Source organism: Echinops telfairi, unplaced genomic scaffold (assembly GCF_000313985.2).
Source record: "Echinops telfairi isolate 266 unplaced genomic scaffold, ASM31398v2 ScPeMD7_2;HRSCAF=8, whole genome shotgun sequence".
Taxonomy (NCBI): domain Eukaryota; kingdom Metazoa; phylum Chordata; class Mammalia; order Afrosoricida; family Tenrecidae; genus Echinops; species Echinops telfairi.
The window spans coordinates 32,112,829-32,135,216 of record NW_022103898.1 but is presented as its reverse complement, the minus strand read 5'-3'; the positions used below and the strand labels follow the sequence as shown (position 1 = coordinate 32,135,216).

Here is a 22,388-nt window from a genome sequence, read left to right as displayed (position 1 = left end):
TTTTTATACAGGAAAAATATCATGGGATTGAGTCTTAAAGCAAAGATTATACTCCACTTTTAAATATTCCAAACCAGCCAAACAAGTCAATAAATCAAGCTGTACAGGCTTGAGAAATTAAGAAGTCCCTAACATCTCACCTTGTCTGTGAAGTAGGAGTAGAGGAACCCCTTCCAGTCATCAGTGGTTATGCTCTGGTAAGAAAATTTCCTCACATACGCCTTTAAGAATCCCAGGAAAACCTCTAAAAGTAGTAAGCAAGAAAAAACAATTACTGGAAAGGCATTTCTGTAGCTGGCAGTGAGCTACTAAGGATAGAGCGCAGAGACCATTCGAAGAGGAAAGCCGCCAAGCTCCACAAGTGAAGGCAATGTACAAGCAGGAGGCAAGATGGAAAGTGGGAGTTTAAAACCTAAGCAATTTGATAGAAGGAAGATGACAGAGATGAAGACAGAGAAAAGAAATGAACAACAGAAATTCTGGAAACAAGGACTAGAAGGAATACGCCCAGTTCACAGAAGATCTGCTAACAACAAAAGAGAACACTAAAAAGGCCCATCAGTACTGGCAGATTACGTCGTCGCACTGGGCTGCTAAACACAAGGTCAGCGGTTCAATACCACCAGGGACCCTGCAGGAGAAAGCCGAGACTTTCTACTCCCATAAAGGAGTTACAATCTTGGAAATCCACAGGGGCAGTTCTACCCTGTCCAATAGAATTGCTATTATTTTGGAATTCATGGAGTTTGTTTTTTGGGTTGGATTCATTTAATAGGGTAATAGGATCCCTGATGGTGTTGTAGGTTAAGAACTGGACTGCTAGCCACAAAGTCAGAGGTTCAACCCCATCAGCTGTTGGAGAATAATGAAGCTGTCTGCTCCCATAAAGGTTTACAGTCTTAGAAACGGTAAAGAGCGAGTCACTATGAGGCTCACTGACTGGATGGCATTGGGTTTTTATTCAAATCATGATAATACTTAGCTGGGATTTAAAAATAGTAAGCAGAGCACATAGACTGACAAGGACGGACATATGTGAAAACCTGTGCAGTCTAAGTACAAAACGCAGAACACATACAGCAGGACTTTGTTTCGTAATGGAAATATGACCCAAGCATATGTATTTGTCTGTTCCACGTGGGAAAAGTCTGGAGCCACACACAGCACACAGTCGACAGTGGTTACCCCTGGGGAACAGAACAGGGCTGAGCCCTGCCCTTCAATTGTCACCCATACAGTTCTCTGCTACACACTTATGCTTAATTTTAGGAAGCACGGGCTACTGTTTTGATTTTGAAAATATAGGTAAGATTTTTTTCTTTTTATGTTAAACAGCACCAATTTAACACTTAGGCTCCACTTTAAGGTTTCTTTTGCAGCCACAATCAGAAGAAATGAAGGGGGGCGGGGAACAACATCACAAAAAGCAGCTTTAAATCTTTCCCTTATTCTATTACTCTGAAAGAGGAGAAAACAAATCTGAGAATGGCAACCACTTGCCTGGCCCTCCAAGAAGTTGCTCCAGGTAGAAGAGCAAAGCAAAGCCCTTTTCGTAGGGAATTGACGAATAGGCCACGTCAGGGTCCACGTCCTTCAGATCAACCACAAGTTTGGTGAAAGGATGTGTGTCCCCAAAAGTCTTTATCTGCACAACACAGAGGTGGAAGAATGTTCAGATGGGAAGACTGGCCTCACTAGGCAACAAGTAAGCAAGCATGACGTCACTCCCTGAGTAACTTTCTGTGGAGTCTAGACTGGCACACTTTAAAGCCTGGAAACCACCAGCAGACACTTCTGGACGTCTGTCGATGGACCGGCTACTTATCATAATGCTCCCCGGTATTTCTTGTCTAATAAGAGGCAGCGATATTAGTAGCAAAATGATCATGATCCTACTTGGGAAATACAAATCACATTGACATCATACCAGTATCTGCTTCTGTTTCACCAGTCAAAAATTACTTGCTTGTTACTTTGTAAAGATGCTTCACAAATTAACTTTTAAAAACATGTATGAATTTGAGATGAAGGCTTAAAAAACATATGACTTATTTACTGTGTTCTGTAGTTCTCCCCATCCTCCGAGGGCATGGAAATGTCTGAACTTCTCCCCAAACAATCGTCCGCAAATATGGCGTTCCAAGTACACCGTATGTCCTTCATTTAACCTAGAGGGAGAAAAGGCTCCCAACAGTGACACAGAGAAGGGGAAGTGGCATCTTACTCAACAGGCATTTTCCTGGGGGCTTTCCTAAAGATTAAAGCATTTGTAAAGCTTGACCACCAGTCCACGCGGGTTGCCCATGCGGTCCCCCTACAGCTAGTTCAGAACGATGGGGAGGCCAGCCCAGCAGAGGGCAGCAAGGAAAATGAACTAGGCTTCGGGTTTTATGTGTCTACAGCACCGTCAGGCAAACATTGCACTGTGCACCACAAGGTCAGCAGTTCAAACTCAGAGGAAGTTGTTCTCTGTGCCTAAACTCAACTGGAATTGGCTAGATGGTCGTGGCTTTGGGTCTTTTTTCTCATTGTGTGAAAATGTGCCTGCAACAAGTAGCCAGTATGAACTGAGCACTTACCAGGGTCATAACTCTATGACAAGTGTGATGGTATTTTTAAAAAGCTGTCTACCCTGATAACACAGACTAGCCAGATATGCACAATTAGGAGTGGAAGGAGACATGGGAAAAAACCTAGCAACAATAACAATAACCATTAAAGGGATGAGGGGGAAAAGAGCAACTTACCAAAAGTGATCCCAAGTTCTGTTGGTCACTAGATTCCCTGTCCAGCTGTGAGAGATTTCATGTGCGATAACCTCAAGGAAATAAGTAAGAGTGACTATTGGGACCACCTATTACCGTAACTTAAAACAACTCATTCTTTAGCATTCTGTTCTTTCAACTCCATTGTTACTCAATTTTTTAAAACATTAGCTGTGACACTCAGGAGAGGGGCCCTGGGAGCCTTGCAGGCTCCATGTTGGGCTGTTAACTACAAGGTCAGCACTGTGACCAGCTTTCTACTCCTGGAAAAATGTTAGTCTTAGAAACACACAGTCCTATAGGGTCACTATGAGTTGGAATTGATTAGATGACAGTAAGGTTATTTTTCCGTTTGTTTTTTTTTAAGATATTCTGTAATTACTCAGCTTAGCTAAATATAGTTTATATAACTATAACTTAGTCAAGACAAAAATGTACGGCTTAGTTAAAATAATAAAAAATCACTTCCTCAAACCAAACTCACTGCCACTGCGGCAATTCCAACTCATAACAGGACACGGTAGAACTGCCCCTGCGGATTTCTAAGACTGTGTGACTCTTCACAGGAAGAGAAGTTTCCCTGTTCTCCTGTAGAGTGGCTGGCGGTTTAGAACTACAGACACTGACTAACAGTCTGCCATGTAAAGTTCCACTGGAAAAAAATTCACAAACATGGAAAGATCAACAATAAAGTGTTTACAGTGATATTTCACAAGAAACCCCAAATCATGTTCTTTCACCATATCATCAACATAACAATGCAACGAATATTTTCAAATCAACTGATTTAATACTTCTTGAGAGTAAGACCATAGTAAAAAGCCTTCACTTACATTGGAGAGTGACTTGTCACCAGCCTTAAACAAAAACACAAGAGAAAACTGGCTTAGTATTTCAGTAATTCAATTAAACTTTACCTAAAGGACGACTTCTTTCAAGTCTAGTAACTGAACGTCAGTGACCTACTGTGTTTCAAGCAATTCAAAGGAGATAACATGATATGTGGATTGTTTTTAAAGTTGTAAGAGCCCCCAATATAATGATTTATAACAAACAAACCAGGACTGAAAAAAACAACACAGTTCTCTGGTTAACCCTGGGGAATTTTTCTACCATTGGGTTATCTATCTCTAATTTTCATTTCTTTCTCTTATTGCCCGCAATATATTTAAGTTTATGGTTTCCTAAGTCTCCCGTAGTTTATTTTGTTTACTTAGCTGTGAACCTGGTTCTAGCAAGTACTTAAAAGTAATATACAAAGGCATATACAGTAAGTGCTGTGTGGAAACACAGAGAATCCAGGACATATAAGCCCCTCAGGACCAATACTGAGAATAGCCATGGGGGTGGGGGGGAACCGATCCCCATAATCTACCTACAACGCCCTCCCAGGGGGAAGGACAACAGAAAAGTGGGTGAAGGGAGAAATTGGTCAGTGTAAGACATGAAAAATAATAATTTATAAATTATCAAGGCTTCATGAGGGAGGGAGGGTAGGAAGAGGGGGTGTAATGAGAAGCTGATACCAAGGGCTCAAGTAGAAAGAAAATGTTTTGAAAATGATGGCAACAAATGTACAAATGTGCATGACACAATGGATGGATGGATGGATTGTGATAGTTCTATGAACACCCAAAAATTTTTAAAAAAAAAGAAAAAGTGTGGGTTAAGCATCTAACTGAAAGGTCACTCGATCAAATTTGCCAGCCCCTCACTGGGAAAGATAAGGCGGTCTGCTGTTGTAAAGATTAGTCTCCGACACTTGAGCGCAGTGGGTTTGGGTGGTTTTTGGTTATTGTGTCATTCTTTTCTCTCTGTGACACACTAAGGTTTTTTGTTGTTTTACCAGGACTTGTATGGAAATGTGAAGTCCCTGGGTGATGCAAATAGTCCACAGGCCTGGCTGCTAATCAGAAGTTGGAGGTTTGTGTCTACCCAGAAGTGCTTTGGCAGACAGACCTAGACCTCTGCTTCCAAACATGGGCCAGGAAACTCCCTGCGGAGCACAGCTTGACTCACCCATCCACCGCCTGCCTGCCAGGAGTCAGCACGGATTCCAGAGCAACTGGTAATGGGGCCGAGTGCGCAAGTCTTACGTTTCTTTGGCCAGAAACAGACTTCAGGACGGACTGACTGACTGACTGTTGCATAGCCTCTTCCCCTCTCCAAATCCCCCAACGGCTTGAACATAATATTCCCGCCCCACAAATGGCTAATTAGTTCTTTCAAAAGATGAGATGATGGAAACCACAAGTAAGAGTGAAACTGGAAATGAAAATGTTAATGAGTAAGAGAAAATGTTTTGTTTTTTTCAATCACTTTATTGGGGGCTCATACAAGTCTTCTCACAATCAGGTTTTCTTTTTATATTAGGCATCTATGGTTCTCCAAGTCCAGGCTTATTTTTGAAAAGTCTTAATTTTCAATGAAGAAATATTCACACTTACCAGTAGGGTAGGAGTCACAAAAGTCAGACAAGGATTCTCCATGCCACCGTAAGGGAAGGAGGGCGGTAGGACCAGTAGGTCATATTGCCCCCACACGTACGGCCCTCCTAGATCTTCCGCAATCTGAAGCATTGATTCAGTCTGAAAGATAAATGTGTATATATTAGTATGTCTTAATTATTACCACAATAAGTTTCTTATATAGATTGCTTTATTTCTTTTTTAAAAAATAATTTTTAGGGGCTCATACAACTCATCATAATCCATACATACATCAATTGTGTAAAGCACATTTGTATATTCACTGCCCTCATCATTCTCAAAACATTTGCTCTCCACTTAAGCCTCTGGCTTCAGCTTATTTTTCCCCTCCCTCCTCGCTCCCCCCCCATGAACCCTTGATAATTTAAAAATTATTTCATCATAACTTGCACTGTCCGACGTCTCCCTTCACCCACTTTTCTGTTGTCTGTCCCCCTGGGAGGAGGTTATATGTAGAGTCTTGCAATTGGTTCCCCCTTTCCACCTCACCCTCCCTCCACCCTAGTATAGATTGCTTTCTATCAAGTTTATGAATTGCTGTTGTCATTAGCTATTGCTGGTTCCAATTTATGGTCACCCTATGTACGAGGGAAAGACTGCCCACTCTACCCCATCAATCATTATGTTTGAGTCCACTGTTGCAGCCACTGTGTTACAACCCAGCTCTTTGAAGGCCTTCCACTTTTCTCTGGACGTCCTGGCATGATGTCCAGGGACTGGTCCCTCCTGATGACATCTCTAAAGTACCTGAGCTAAAGTCTCACCTACTGCACTTCTGAGAACATTCTGGATGTACTCCCTCCAAGATAGTTTGTTCTTTTGCTGTCTGGATTTAGCTTATTCAATATTCTTTGCAAACACCCTAACTCTAATGTATTAATTCTTCTCTGGTCTTTCTTATTTTCCAACTTTCAAATACATATGAGGTGACTGAAAAGACCATGGATTGGTAAAGAGTACCTTAGTCCTTAAGTTACATCTTTGCTAACATTTGAAAGAGATCTTCTACATCAGACTTGTCCAATGATTTGATTTCTTGACTGCTACTTTCAAGGCACTGTGAAGATTTCTGTTTTCCTTATATTCAGGCACAAACCACGCTGAAAGCTACTTTCTTTGATCTTCATTGATAAGCGCTTTAAGTCCTCTTTACTTTGAGCAAGCAAGGTTGTCTCATCTGTAGATTGCAAGGACAATGAGCCTTCCTGCAATCCTCATGCCATGTTCTTCTTCATACAGTTCAGTTTCTTCAATTACTGCTCAGCATACAGACTGGTAAGTACGGCAAATGTCTACAACTCTGACCCACATGTGCGCTAACTGTAAACCATTCAGTATTCCCTTGGTCTAATTACACCAGTATCTTCCACATGGACACAATTAGGTATTTTGGAATTCCCATTATTCTCAATAGTATCCATAATTTGTTATGATCCACATGGTCAAATGCCTTTGCAGTCAAGAAAACACAAGCAAACATCTTTTTGGTATTCTCTACTTTAAGTCAAGATATCTGGGATCATGAGTGATATCCCTCATTCCAAGTATACTTCTGATTCCAACTTGACCTTCTGGCAGCTCCCTATGGATGTACTCCTGTAACTGTTGTTAAGAGTTTATTTTGATATTGACATTATTTGGTAGTTTCTATATTCTAGGTCACTTTTCTTTGGAACGGGCACAAACATGGATGTCTTCCAGTTAGTTGGCTAGGTAGCTGTATTATAGGTTTGTTAAAACGTCTCAATTGGTATTCTGTCAATTCCAGGAGACTTGTTTTTCACCATGGCCTTAGGTGTGCTTTGAGCTTCAAGATCATCCATTTCCGATCATGTGCTACTTCCAGAAATGGTTGAGTGTGGACCAGTTCGTTTTAGTGTACCTTGCATCTTCTTTTGATTCCTGCATCATTCAATATTTTGCCCATAGAATTCTTTAATACTGAAATTTGCTAATTCTTTTCAAGTCTTTCAGCTTGACATAGCAGTGTTTTTTCTTCCTTTTTGCCTTTCGAACTCCAGGTATGTGCACCTTTCATTTTAATACTTTACTTTGTCTTAAGGAGCCACTCTGAAACATTTTCTGTTCAGCTCTTTTACTTCATTTCTTCCAGTCACCTTAACTTCTACAGATTCAAAGGCAACGTTCAGGTCTCTTCTTACGTCCAAGTTTGTCTTTTCCTTCTTCTCTTATGACCGTTTGCTTTCTTTATGATGATGTTCTTGATGCCATTGCGCAACTCTGGTCATTAGTGTCACACGAGTCAAACCTGTTCTAGAGACGTTCTCTAACTGCAAATGGGATATATTGGATTCTTGGCTCTCGTGGGCTTTTGGTCTTGCAAAATTCTACCCATTTGATCTCAAGGATCATTTGTATCACCAAGGCCTTTCTTTCCCCATCTATTAATCCTTCCTGTTAGCTTTCAACTTGTGCACTTCAATCACCCACAATAATTAAAGCATCGTGATCGTTAAGTTTGATCCATTTCAGACTGAAGAAGTTAGTAAAGTTCTTCAATTTATTTATCACTGGCACTGTGGTTGGAGAAGAAATTTGAATAGTTGCATTACGTGGTCTTCTTTACAGGCATATGGGTATCACACCACAGGCAGCCCGGTATTTCAGCACAGATCTTGAAGTATTCTTTTTGATGATGAAGTTGATACCATTCCTCTTGAAAATGCCACTCCTAGCACAAAAGCCACGGTTCTTGGGCCCAAAATGGCTTCAACTAACTAAATATGAGCCAAATAATGATCTTTATGGGTTCCATTTCATTTTTGATGACCTCCAATTTCCCTAGATTCATATCTTGTACATTACACATTCTGATTAATGGATGTTTACCTTTGCTTCTTCTCATTGTGAATTATGCCCCACGAGCAAATTAAAATCCCTCAATTTTCACTTCATCCATGCTATTAAGGTAAACTCTACTTTGAGGAAACTGCCTTCCCCAGTTATATGCTAAGTGTCTTTGAATATGGGGGGCTCATCTTCCAGCACTATATCAGATAATGTTCCCCTGCTATACATACATGAGGTTCTTAGTAGCTAATCTTTCATAAGGGGGTAGCCTTCCTAGTCTGTCTTAGTATGGAAGCCACACTAAAACCTGGTTCACCATAGGCAACCCGGCTCGCATTTGAAATACTAGTTACAGGGCTTCCAGCATCACAACAAAAAGGCCACAACAGGACAAAATGATAGAACAATCTGTTCTTACTAGAAGTGCATATTATGAATGACAATGTTACCTAGTACGTTAGATATTTTATTCTTTTGCTGCATCATTTGAAACTATTTCAGTCACTCAAAATCTGAAATGTATATCTACCACAATTGTTTTAAAAGGGTCAATACCAACCTCCGAAAACTCATAAGCACACTTCTCTATCTGCTCTTTCTCAGACCATACCAATGTTCTTGGGCCAATTTGCCTGCAAAATAAAATTAAACTGGTTAATAAAATGGAAATTCAACCCAACGTACTCACTTGATTCCAGGAAGGATTTAAAGTACGGTGCACAAACCCATGCAGTAGCAGTGTCATTTACCAGGTGCTTGTGGGAAAGGGGAGGGAGCCCTGTAGTCACTGTGGGATAAGCACTGGGCTGCTAACCATTAGGTCCATGGTTCAAACTCACCACTCACTCACTTACTTCATGGGACAAAGATGAAGCTGGGTACTGCCATAAAGATTTCCACTCTTGGAGACTCCACGAAGCAGGTCTAGTCTGTCCTAGAGAGTTGCTGGGTTGGAATCACTCAAAGACTATGGTAGTTACATAGTTCTGTGTCAACTTGAAGATATGAAAGTGTAGGGGTGGGATACAACCTGTCACATCAAGTCACAGCCAGATGGTGCCTCCATGTGGATGGAGCCTTCTTATAAAGAGGGCCTAGGGAATACCCCCTGCCTTCATCTTTCTGCAGGTTGACCCCAATTGCTGCCAGAACCCTGTGATGCATCTACTATCATTGGATCCACCAAGACTGCACCCACCAGCCTGTGATATTCCTGCATTCTGCATCATTGCAGGTGGCTGAAGAGGGGCTTATGGACTAGTGTCGGACTAGTGGACCACTTATGGACATGAGTTGGACTGGGCTTTCTTGACAGTTAACTACTTCTTGAGATGAAACTTGCTTAAACATGTCTGGGTGTCAGGGGGTTTGTTTCTCTAGCCCACCACACCTAACACAATGACAGTGGGTCTGGCAAAGGAATGAAGGTAAACCGCTTCTATGCTGTTAGCCTGCTGTTTGAAAGGCAGGCACATTCTGGGCCAAAGGGAAACTGAAATATAAAGCACTCCCACAGTCAGCTTACTGGCTCTGGCCCAACCTCTGGGGCGCTGGTTTCTCCCCTCGATTCAAACTGTGGAAGCCCAGCCACAGAGGCTTCAACCAGAACTATGTGTCATTTATATGGTGTTGCTGCTATTAGCCGTTCCCACCAAGTGGATTCCGACTCATGGCAACCTGATGTATGCAGAGGAGTACTGCCCAAGACTGTGACATGTGGGACTAGCAGACTGCCAGGCTAGTCTTCCAAGGTGCCTCTGGGTAGGCTTGGCTCATGGGCGAGAGCCTATCAGTCTGCACCACCAGGGGCTCCACCCCTCAGATGAGCAGACTGCCGTGGAATCCGGTCCCAGAGAGCCAGAGACGTCCAGAGCAGCGATCCCTTCCCTGGGGCACTTGCTACAAGGCCCATTTGTGTGCGTAGGTCTTGGAGAGGACCCAAGATTTGCATTTCTAACCAACACCCAGTGATGCCAAGCCACTGAGGACCCACTGAGTGGTAGCTTTCCTCATTGCCATCCAATGTGAACTTACTGACAGCCACAAATGTGAGCCGCACAGGCTATTTTTAAATGGTCTAGTGCCACATTTAAAAACAAAACATGAAATCCTTTTGGAAAAGCAATTTGAGATGGCAAAAACATGATCATTTCAACATGTCATCAACCCAAGTATTCTTACTGACATTTCTCACTCTCCTTACTAAGTCTCTAGAAATGTAGTGAGCATTTTCCATGCCACAGCCCATCCCTGTGGATTAGCCTGTTTCAAGCGCTCGGAGCTTCCTGCGGTAGGTTGGTGGCTGCCCTGGACAGCACAAGCCTACGCTGCCTGGGTTCTGAAGTCAGATGGTGTGGCGAAGTGACATTTTGTAATACAGCTCTTCTCTCCAAGTCTCTAGCTCCCACCAAATGATTGGTTGGGACCACGCAAATAGGGTATGTGAAACACTAGTAGAGGGAACTGCGCAGATTTAGTTGCTATGCCCTTGGCTAGAAAAACGAAGCACCCCAGAAAAACAGAGAATTCATCAAGGACCATCAAGGAAGAGCAGCCAGTAGAACACATTCAAAATCATGACTGAAGTGGCAGAGCTACAGGGGCCATGGCATGCCGAGACCAGAAGCCAAGGCAAGGAGACCATGAAACAGAGCAGCGCCAAGACTTCCTGGCCCAGACACGGAGACGGGGCCCCAGGACCCTGTGGCTGAGGGGCTGAGACAGACATGGCTGCTGGCTGAGGAGAGGTATTGCTGTGGACCAAAGACTGGCTCTGCCACTTCCCCGCTGTGTGATTGAGAAAGTTAGTAAAACTTACTGAGCATCGGTTTCTTCAATGGTAGAATATAGAAAAAAAATAATAGTATATATTCTGTAGAGTTGCTGTGAGGATGCAGTGAACTAATGCCCTGGACTTGGCTTGTCAGCTGCTGTTGCTAAGGAAGCTAGGTGCTTCAAATATGCAAGATCTGTTAACCTTTACAACATTCCTCTTACATACATATTATTATTTCTGTTTTTCCAAGCGGTTCCTGAGTTGTCCGAGGATGTATTGAGTTAACTGCTGAAGTTGGAATCTGAATCTGTTTGCCCAATTTGTCTACCAGAGCCCCAACTCCGGCAATTTAAAAATGTGATTATAGACATTGCTCAGTTTCAGTCATTTAGACAGAAGAACAAATGAAAATTCTAAAAGGAAGGGAACATTAACTAAACACTTCCTTTCATTTGTCTCTCATTAACCACCTTGAGTAAAGGCAGAACCATGTTAACGTGGAGGACGAGAAACAGAAGGCCCAAGAAGTGACCTGCTTAAGCTTATGTCAGAATGCGGATCTTTAACTAGCAGCAAAAACTATGTTCATTCCACAACACTGTGTGGGGTGATTAACAGATATTTTTACATTTAATTTGGCTTATATTTTAGATATTGGAATGTTTTTCAAATTAAAATTGAATATCTTGGTATTAAGCAAAATCTATGTGTGGCTGTTGCTGGTGGGTGCCAGCATCGAGTATGCGCCGACTCCCTGTGTACAAAGCACTGTCCAGTCCTGTTCCCTCCTCACTACTTCTGTTGGAGGCCGTTGTAGCAGCCACTCAGTCAATCCATCTCGTAGAGGGCTCTCTCTCTACTTGACCAAGCACGTCATGCCGAGTATCTATCTTGTCTCCATTGATATCGTGTAGAATATCTAGATGAGGTGCTCAAACACTCACCTGCTTTCCAAAGCTCCAACAACTAAAGCAATCAGGTAGCAGGGTATGGGAACCTAGAGGGGCCAAGAAACACACACATGCTCCTATCAGTGCTTACAAAGCTTATAGAATAAAACAATTCAATTCAAAATGCAGTCCATCCCCTGCCAGGTCTCCAAATATTGGTATTCATGACTTTCCTGTTGCTCTTCCCAAATAGGTCTCATGTGTAAGAGCACAAATAGTTCAAGTAAAACATCTCAAAACATTTACCTGTTTTATTCTACCAGGAAAGGAAAAAGCCCAGTATTGGAAAAATATGACTGCACACAGAATTACAAGGTTCATTTAAAGCACTTCTCACAAATTAGCCTAGAAGGAGGCAACTGTGGTTTTGTTCTTTTCCTTAGGTTTTAAAACATTCCAAGTTCAAGCCAAGCTTCCGGCCATCAAGCCAATTCTGGAGCCGAGTGGCCTACGGGAGAGGGCAGAACTGCCCCTGTGGGTTTCTGTGGCTGTAACTCTCGAATGAGAGTAGAAACCTCATCTTTTCCCACAGGGCAGCTGGTGGATTTTGAACTGCGGACCTTAAGGTTAGCAGCTTAAGGAATGCAAAACTCATTATACTGCCAGGGCCCCGCGTTAACACACTACTGGTATATATTCTAGCAATACACAAAGTTCAGCAATGTTCAGCAAATGCCTAAATTATGGAAAAGGAGCCCAGGTGGAATACACAAGGTTTGCAGTTTGAAACCATCAGAGCTCCTAGGGAGAAAGATGAGGCTTTCTACTTTGGTAAAGTGTTACAGTCTCAGAAACCCACAGGGACGGCTCTATTCTGTCCTATGGGAGTCAGAAGTGACTTCGTGACAGTGAGCTTTGGAGGTTATGGGAAAGCAGCCCAAGACTAGCGCAGTGGACTGTAAGTTGGGCCGCTGACCGCAAGGTCAGCAGTTTGAACCCACAAGCTCAAAAAGAGATAAAGCTTTCTGCTCCCACATAGATTACTGTCTCAGAAACTCCAGGGAGCAAGTCAACTCTTTCTTTGGGGTCACTGTAAGTTTGAAACATCTCCCTGGCAACAGGAGCTTCTGGGAGCCTGGAACTCATTTTCTTGGGTTTTAAGAAGCTAAGTGGGAGTGGAATTGCCCACTGTGGTTCACATTGGTGTTCTGTTACGATGAATCCAAAAAGATACATACTGTCCTGAACATGCATATGCACGCGTGCGCACACACACACACGTCTTAAGTAAAGATACAAGTACAGTTACCGGCTACATGGAACCTTTAACTGAAAGGATTGTAGGAAAGATTACAGGAGACCAGTCTTCCATTTGTTATCTCTGCCCAGTGGCATTCCTGCAAGTCTGGGCAGGTGAAAGGGTAACTTAGACAAGCAGAAGCTTGCTACAGACTAGAGTGAAGAGGGGGAAATGAAGTCAGTACTCCAACTACGACACTTGTTTAAAAAAAAAAAACTTTAAAAAGTATAAAAGAACAAAAAACAAAACAAAGCCAAAAGCTGTTTTTCAAAAACTCTGAAATACTCTAGAGCAGCTTTCCTCTGGATAAATTCAGACTACTTTAGTTTATGACCAACTGAAACAAAAGCCGATGCCCTGCTGCCTTACTTTCTGACTGAATCGGAAGATCTTCCGGCTTGGGTCTTTCGGGTGCGGCGCCTCCCCATCACGAATGGCGCTCATAAGTGCCACCAGTTCTTTAGGAACAGACACCTAATGGAGAAGAAGAGCAATGTCGTTACAAACAGAAGGTTTTATGTACCTTAAAATACGTACATAAAATTACCTCGTTGTTGTTCTTAACCCTTTTCCTTTTCTTACCCTTACAGTGTTCTAGACCAAACCCAAACCCAAACCCACTGCCATCTAGTTAAATCTGACTGGTCCCAGCAACTCTGTAAGCAGACCTGCCCTTGTGTTTCCGAGACTGTCATTCTTGACAGGAATAGAAAGCCTCATCTTTCTCCGCAGGAGCAACTGGTGGATTCAAACTGCTAACCTGTGGTTAGCAGCTCAATGCACAACCACGACACTACCAAGGTTCCTGTGTTCAAGACCGCATCCTACAACGAGGCCCACGGCCTCTTGTTTACCGAAGTAAAATACCACTAGCTGAAAAAACTTAACATTCTCTGCCTATCAATGATGCCACATGCCTTTGTAGGGGTCAGTAATTCGGTGGCAGTTACCTCTGCGCTGTAGGTTAACTTCACAGAAGGAGTGTCCTGGCAGGGAAGGATGGCTCTGCAGTGGATGGCCTACAAGGGGAGGGAAAAACAGAAAGAGCTCTGCTGTCATAAATTCAGTAAGAAAGCATTCCGATGGCAGTAATATTCTTGGGTATGTTCTTTTTAAAAGTCTACTATAATATCTACCACACACGAATATGGATACGGGAAGGACTGCACGTGCAAGTCAGTTGGCATAATACTTGGAGATTTAGTGAACGTTTAATGCAGGGCGTTTCTTTCATTGCGAATAACTATTATTAGCAAAACTAGTGGTTTCCTCCTCAGAAAATGGTCTGATCCTTAGTATCCTTATTATACACACCTAACCCACTGCCATCCAGTTGAGTCTGATGGCCTCTGATTACGTAGTTTTTCAGGTGAAGTGAAAATGGTTTAAACTATCATTTTAAGGATGTACTTAATGTTTATGGAAGGTGTCATTTGTAAATCTGTAAGGAAACAGCTGGAAAAGCAATACATCAACCGCAATGGTGCTTTCCTTGGGGTAATAGTCTCAGGAGAAGGCAGGGAAGAAGGATCTTTCATTTCCCACTTGTTTACTGTTAGCATTTTTTCATAAAAAAATCCTATTCTGTTTTAGTCATTTTTTTCCCCTTTTCAATTTATGACCTTTTTGAGTGCCCACTCTATGCCAGGTCTGTACTAGCTGCTGGTACTATAAATACAATTAAGTTACACACCATGCCCTAGATGGTCCAACCTACGTAGCCCAAGTGAAAGAAACTTATTTTTTAATGCCATATGTTAACATGTTAATACTAATATGTAAGTATTTATTTATAACACAGGATGCATTAAAACCCTGCAAGACCCACATACCCGTAAGACCACTGTCCATTTTGCTTCACGAAACTCTATGATCGGTTTTCTGTACAATAAATCACTCCTTTTTACCTGGCACTGACTAAAGAGATACGGGTGTTCCTTCCCAGAAGTTTGTTCAGGAGTGAGCCACTGAAGAGCAGTCGATTTTGGAGAGGTCTCAAAATTAATTTCTATCACGACTTCTTGATTTCTATATGCAACAAACAAATAGGTTACTAGGATATAAAGCCATCTTCAGGGACAATTGAAAGATACTTACAATTTGCATGCATAATACATCAGAAGCATAAAATAAGCAATACTATAGTTGATCTGCCATGCCAACTGCTAGGGAATCCATAACAGGAACTAAATTGAGTCAATACCCCACTGTGTGACTTATCTTCTTGACGGTGGAAGAGAGAGAGAATAGATCCTCGACGGCCTCAGCTGGTCTGCTCCCAGCCAGCAACGAGATTACGTTAAAACTGCGTGTAACCAGTTAGCAACTTTTAACTTCAAGTTTGTGCCTGTTCAATCTAAAAGTAACATGCTTCCAATGGTTTCTCTTTAAAAATCGCTTATTTTTCATTTCCATTATCTTTTATAAAAATATCAGTCTGAGGTTGGAAATAAAAACTGCTCCTTCACCCTGGATGGTTTGAGAAGCACTGACGAGGCAGTAGTGACGAGCTGCCATCCTCCTAATAGCACTTACAGGCGCTGTGAACATGGGCAAATCATCTGATCTTCCCAAGCCACAGTGCCTTCCTCTGCAGAACGGGGCTAGTCTCACCTACCTCCTACATTGTGCTGGGGGATTTCCTGTCCCTTTACTAAAGGAGGCGAGACGGCAGGAAACACTGGCCACTGAAAGGGAGAGGTAGTTCACCCTTGTTCTAGGCCAAGGGTTCTCCAACTTCCCCTTTCTTCGGTAAGCCCGAGGAACGATATACTCTCCACATGACAATTGTGGCAACCAATTTCTCGAGGCGTCATTGTTCTGACTTTCCTCATTTGTGAATTGTAGATCACACCCCAAAGAGCTGCCGTAGCTTTACATAGAATGCATCTAAAGCGCTCATCCCAAGAGTGGCACATCTATGATTCTATGTTTTGCCATTGTTGTCATTCCTTTAATAAAAGTGGGCAAAGTTTCCCAGGTGATTTGAGAAGGCTGCTTAAGAGGCATGCACCATGACCACGGTAGTTGTTAGTAAAAAAAAAGGTTATGTAAAAAGTAGCAGCTATAAAAAGTAAAGTCCAAGTCTTGAGTATTTTACCTAGTGAATGTATTTTCTATCTTAAAAAACAAAACGTTGCCATGAAATCAATCCCAACGCAGAACCACCCTGCAGAACGGAGCAGAACTGCCTCCAAGGGTGTTCAAGGCTGTCAATCTTTTTAGAAGCTGACGGCCCTATCTTCCTCCCACGGAGCAGCTTCTGGGTTCAAACCACTGACCTTTTGGTTAGCAGCCAAGCATGTACCCACTGCTCCACCAAGCATCCTTTTAGAACATATAATATTCACTGTATAAGTTTCACCTGAACAAAAGTTCCATGGGAGCAGTGTACCAATCACTACATGTACTCACAATTCACACACACATGTGCAAGAAAAAAATATTTAAATAATTAAAAATACATTGCCCCCATTATTCAACTCTAAAAGAGAAAGGTAGCATTCATACTTGCTCAGAGGAACCGGGAGGAAGATTTCCATTGGCGATCCTTTGTAACTCTGTCTTTCTCCAAGAGTGTATTTTACTTCTTGTCCATTGATGACCACTTTTTCTATTGTAAGGTCTTTTGTATCCAAAGTCTACAATTAAATGAGTATTTTTAAACGATGAGAATGGTTCCAGCTACTAGGGAAAATCAAGATTAGTTAACCGCGGTGACTGGAGAAGACAACTGGTTGCTATGGAGAGTAAACTACAGAAGGAAGTACCAGGAATTGAAGGAGTCAAACAGTGGCTGTAGGTGCCTCTCAGGTCTTCCTGAAAATTGAGTCTTAAGATTTGCATATATATTGTTAGATTATCTATTACACATATATTGTAAGTTATTTGCTGTCAGGTGCTGTAAAGTTAATTCCAACTGATGGAGGCCCTGGGTGTGCATAGTAGGTAGTCCTGCTCCACTGGTTTCCAGAGGTGTGATCTCTAGGAAGCAGATTACCTGGCCTGTCTTCTGCAGCACCAGATAGTCACGCAAATGCTGAGCTTGGAGCAAAGCCTAAATCCAAATTAAAACCTCTTTGTGCCTGACTCTTAAAAAGTGTAAATTCTCTGGTTTTAACAAACTCACCTATCACTTAAATGCCTTTCACCCTTATCCCTTAATATATCTTACCATATATCCCCCCAACCCCACCCCGAATTCATATTGCCCAGATGTTACAAACTGACACATAGTCAAAGTTAAGACAGACCTTGGTACTCTGAATCAATTAAGCATATATACATCTAGAAAAAGCCCAACAGAATTTGGCAGCACTGTCCAAACGAACTATGAAGGGTTGGAGAACCGTTATCTACTTGCTTGAGCACTTGGTTAAGGACAATTGTTTTAAGCAGCAATGTCGTGACAGCAAGAGTCTCTGAATGCTCTCCATCCCCACGATCCTCATCTAAACCCTCCCATCATCCCTCAACTCATCTTTGATCCAGTGCCACAGGGCTGTTTTCAAATACACCCGAACAAGGCTGGCACATTACCGTATATACTCGAGTATATGCCCACCCGAGTATCCGCTGAGGCACTTAATTTTACCATAAAAACTGTATTAAAAATGTGCTGAAAAACTCGGCTTATACAGGAGTATATACAGTGCTTTAAAACTTTACTCCATTCTCCTGCCCATTTAGACAATTATCCTATTTTTCCTCCTTCCTTTCTTAAAATCAAGGATCCCTGGTAGTGTACTGAGTTACAAACGGGGCTGCTAAACCACAAGGTCATCTGTTCAAGACCACCAGCTCTGTGGGAGAAAGATAGGGCTACCTGCGCCCATCAAGATTTACAGCCTTGGAAATCCCAAAGAGTAGTTCTTCTTGGCGCTATAGGGTCTCTATCAGTTTGTTTTTTTTTTTTCCCGTCCTTAAACTCCAAGCGCAGTCTGTGGCTGCTGCTTTCACTGCCTCATTGCTCACTCCCCTTCCTTTACCTGCTCTGTGCTCCTCTACAGCTGAAAAGCAGTTCTACTCAAAAGGTCTTTGTCTGTCCAGTCGAGTTGCCCTCTGCTGACTCACAGCCCTTACATCTCCATCTGTTTGAAATCTTGGCTTTTGTGTCAACTTGTTGAAGCTATGCTTCCAGCTGTTTGGCCAAACACCAGTCCATTTGCTTTCATGGTGTGGTGATGTGTGAACACCAGTTAGACTTGAGTAGAGAAAATTACCTTCTCTGGTGAAAATTTCTTTAGAAGAAATTAATACCAGACTAGTCTGAAGGAGTAGGAGATTAAAGATGTCCCCAATGTCCAACTTTTCCAAGATGTTATTAAGCTACATTTCTCCCTCACTCCTCCCTTAAGTATATTCCTTCACTGTCTTGCACAAAACTCATGAAGCTTTAAGAAAATGTCTCATGGTTGTTACTCAATCCAAAATCCCAAGGGCAGGAAGGGGCCATAGTGACCCCACAGAATTGAGTAGACCTGCCCCTGTGGTTTTCCTAGATTATAAATCTTTACGAGAGAAGAAAGCACCATCTTTCTGCCTCTACCAAATGCAGGCCTTAATCCATCCTAATCTTGTCCATTAGTAAAGTAGCAAACACCCTCTAAAATGGGATTATGGCCATTGGCAGAGAATCCAGAATTATTATATATCACAGAAGGAATTATGGCCAGAAGGACCAGTATAAACCGAATGCACTTTCCATAATGTAATTTTTTTAAGCCACTGCCTCAGAGTTAATTCTGACTCATAGCACCCTCATAGGACGGGGGTAGAACTGCCCCAATGAGTTTCCAAAGCTGAACCTCTTTATTGGAGTAGAAAGTCTCATCTTACTCCCATGGAACAGCTGGTGGTTTTAAACTGTTGACCTTGTGGTTAGCAACGCAACTCATAACCACTATGCCACCAGGACTCCAGTATGATACATAAGGTAATCTTAAGAGAGATGCTCAAAAAATGTCACCAAGACATTACTAAGAGATACAAAGAGCCCCTAAATGTAAGAACCCACACTCTAGTGCAAAAAAACTAGCTAAATAAACACAATGAAATAAAACCAAGTTCTTGGTCGTGGGTTAGCGTCATACAAAAAAAGCACGTGATTTTAAACAAACACTGCTTTGTACTAAAAAAAAAGTTATTTCTCATATAAAATAGAATATCCTAATTCCAGGCTCTAATTTATTAAATAGACATGACAATGAGAAATTGTAATTTTGGAGGGTAGATCAGCAACACACAAGGTTTCTGGAGTAAAAAGGACACTGAATGGACATTCATTTAAAAAAAATTAAGCATCCTGGTTGTTGCTTATTCATGGAAGAGGTACAGCTTTTATTTTTACACAACAGGTGGGAGCGCAGGTCATGCTAAACAGTGACAATGTAAGGAAAGTTTGCTTTGGGATGGCCCTTTATTTCAGCTCTGCCCAGGCAAAGCAGCCACTGCAATAAACGCATGGCCCTTCAGGTGGACCAAAGTACAATCCACCTGTCCAGTGAACACATTTACTTTCTTGCTTATAGAACTTTCATTTCCTTCTGATAGTACTTTTGCTGACTACTAGAGGGGTTGGTCCAGCTTCCACATCAGAATTAGTGGAATAAAATGTAAAGGTCACAGTAATAAAATTATGTGCTATCACTCACATTACTGACTTCCACATATAGATCCTTTGTAGGAATGAGAAAACAGGTGGGTGAGTCACCAATTCTTAACTATACTTATTACGTTGTGCAATTACTTGACACCACTTGTTACCGAGGCCAAGGCTACCACATACCTGATCTGATAGCTGACTGCTGAGGTTCAGTGCTTATCACCATGCTACACTGACCGCTTAACAATCACCTCTTCCTGATTGCAGGAGGAGGCCAAAGAGTGTTGGTCTTGTTATTTGCCTCATTCACTTCTTCCCCTCAGGAGTTCGGCTGAGAGGTGCAATCCAAATACCATCGGATGATTTGGATAAGAATGCTAAAAAAGCAGGCTATGTGGTGCACATAGCCTAACCGAATCACATTCCAAATACCCAATTATTTACAGGGCTGGGGAGCTTGTAGACGGATTACTTTCCAAGAAGCACACTAAGGGCTTGCTTCTTGGCACCAGTTACTAATGAATGGTGTTGAGAAAGCTTGGGTCCTCAGAAAACCAAACACCCTTGACCTCTCAAGTCTATTCAGATACAAAGCGATCACAGAGGGGCAGGGTCGTTACCACACAGGTCTCCAAGTTCGTTCATTCTTAGGAAGCACATTTCCACATCTTTTTACGAGGTTGGATCGGCCCACCTTGAAGTTAGGAGCCAAGTGCCTCACCGATGCGTCCCCAGAGCGCCTCTTGGATGGCCCACTAGCCCTTAAATCGTCGAGATTAAAAGGTAAAGGTAGGAAAGCGTTGCAGCCTGGCTTAGAGAAGGCAGCGGCTGGAAGCACTAGGGCTTTGGGGTGAGGATTCCCAGGGGAGGACGCCTGGCTCCGCGCCGAGCCCAGGGAGACCCGTTTTCCGCAGACTTGGCGGGCCGACTTCTAGGTGCCTGGGAGGGGACGGGAGGGGCGTGAGCGTCCGGGACAAGCACGATGTAGGGTCTGGGGCTTGGATGAAACTGCTGATTGAAAAGAAGGAGCGCGCAGGGGGCTGAGCCCGAGGAGGGGGTCTGGGCTGCGGCCCGAGGAAACGAGGCCACGGTGAGGCTGGCCCCGGGAACCAGGATTCTAGGGTGAAGGAGGTTTGGAACAAAATTGAAACCTGGAGGCTGGTGCGGGGCGAGGCTTGGATGAGGGTCCAGGGTGGGCTAAAGGCCTGGGCACGGGTTACGAGGGAGGAGTGGCGTCTAAGTACCGGAGCGGGGAAGAGGTGAAGAAGACTGGAGTGGCGAAGAAGGTGCTCGCTCAGAGGGGTTTGAAGACGGCGCAGAACCCGGACTCGGCGGCGAGGAGCGGCACCAAGGAGAGCGTGGGCCTTCGGAGACGGGGCGAGGCGCGGCGGGCAGGCGGCCCGGGAGACGAGGCACGGGGTGTGCGCCCCACCTTACCAGGCTGCGCAGATTGTCCTCCTGAGCCTCGACAGTGAGCGAGGCGGTCCCGGTCAGCGTCCGGCGAGCAAAGTCGACGCTGCAGCGCAGATGCAGGTGCTTGGTCCGGCAGACAGAAGCCGGAGAGGCTAAAGAGCACGAATCCACGACCTCCGGCATGGCTCTGGCAGGACCGTGGCACGCTGAGCCACCAACCAACTTGGCTGCCAGACTACTCGACTGAGGGAGACCGCAGGGAGAGGGGTAAAGACAGGCACAGGGGTTTGCGATGCCCTCTGGGAAAGGAAGTTTCTTAATGTCAGGGGCGAGGGGGGAATGGGATGGGAAGAACTACAAATCCCGTGGTGCAGCGCGACAAGACGTACGCTTTGCGACCTGGGAGTGAGGGAGTGTATGTGTGTGTGTGTGTGTGTTTTGTGTGCATGTGTGAGTGTACGCACTAAAGGGAATGATAAATGGAACAGGAAAGTCTTGCTGAATGTTTCCCTCTTCGTTTTTATTTATTTAACTTCGCCCGAAACTGCAGTGGCAACAAAAGCAGGACAAATATTACATATAGTGGTGACTGTGCCAGATGGAAACATAAGAGACTTATTGTGAGCATTTTTCCTGTGCAATTCCTCGTTAGTATAGTGGTAAGTATCCCCGCCTGTCACGCGGGAGACCGGGGTTCGATTCCCCGACGGGGAGGCCGAAAGTTGTTTTTGGCACTTTAAAAAATAAAACTGCTCACGCAAACTTTTAGAATCGTAATCTGGAAAATCATTGAAGGGTTCAATTTAGGTATATGACTTTAAAAAATTTTTTGTGAACCGTCTTGCCATATCAACAATTCAGTACAAGTAAATGCCATTCTGCCAGTTAAACCAAGTATTTGTTTCGGAGTTAATATGTAAACTTCCAGGCATTAAAGTCTAAAACCGAAGAAAGCAATATTCCCATTGTAGCAATTTAAGGCAGATGATTCCAGTATCCTATGTCAAATTCTCTGAAACGCACACAGCAGCACTCTCATCTCTGAAATAAATCCTCAACGTCCTTTGGCTTTTTGTTGTTCTGAGAGCATTCATTACGTGTTAGCTGATATTATTATTGTAGGCTTATTTATTTTTAAACGTTTTAATGGTTTTATTTATTTATTTATTTTGGCAAAAGCTTTTAAGCAGCGACCAAGAATTGTTCAGCAAAGCAAGCTGCTCCAAATTAACCCACTGCTTGCAGCCGCGGGTCTCATGTCACTCCCACCACCCTATAGAACCAACTTGGTTCCCAAGACTGTAAATCTTTATAGAAGCAGACTGTCATGTCTTTTTCCT

The 22,388-nt window shown here is 43.1% G+C and overlaps 1 protein-coding gene and 1 non-coding gene across 2 annotated transcripts in view; one reads left to right on the top strand and one right to left on the bottom strand.

The window, feature by feature from the left end:
• Window positions 1–21,293, bottom strand: part of LTA4H (leukotriene A4 hydrolase) — a 29,424-nt gene extending 8,131 nt beyond the window's left edge. The window contains exons 1-13 of the mRNA XM_045291362.1: window positions 21,073–21,293; window positions 16,542–16,672; window positions 14,939–15,059; window positions 13,982–14,050; window positions 13,401–13,505; window positions 11,786–11,838; window positions 8,625–8,697; window positions 5,213–5,353; window positions 3,599–3,622; window positions 2,748–2,818; window positions 2,057–2,168; window positions 1,501–1,645; window positions 141–244 (exon numbers count right to left, since the gene is read on the bottom strand). Coding sequence (XP_045147297.1) covers window positions 141–244; window positions 1,501–1,645; window positions 2,057–2,168; window positions 2,748–2,818; window positions 3,599–3,622; window positions 5,213–5,353; window positions 8,625–8,697; window positions 11,786–11,838; window positions 13,401–13,505; window positions 13,982–14,050; window positions 14,939–15,059; window positions 16,542–16,672; window positions 21,073–21,231 — 1,308 coding nt within the window. The 5' untranslated portion in view covers window positions 21,232–21,293. The remainder of the gene's footprint in view (window positions 1–140; window positions 245–1,500; window positions 1,646–2,056; window positions 2,169–2,747; window positions 2,819–3,598; window positions 3,623–5,212; window positions 5,354–8,624; window positions 8,698–11,785; window positions 11,839–13,400; window positions 13,506–13,981; window positions 14,051–14,938; window positions 15,060–16,541; window positions 16,673–21,072) is intronic.
• A 397-nt stretch (window positions 21,294–21,690) lies between these two features.
• Window positions 21,691–21,762, top strand: TRNAD-GUC. The gene has a single exon. It is a non-coding gene; the product is annotated as a tRNA-Asp (tRNA).
• Window positions 21,763–22,388: the final 626 nt, after the last annotated feature.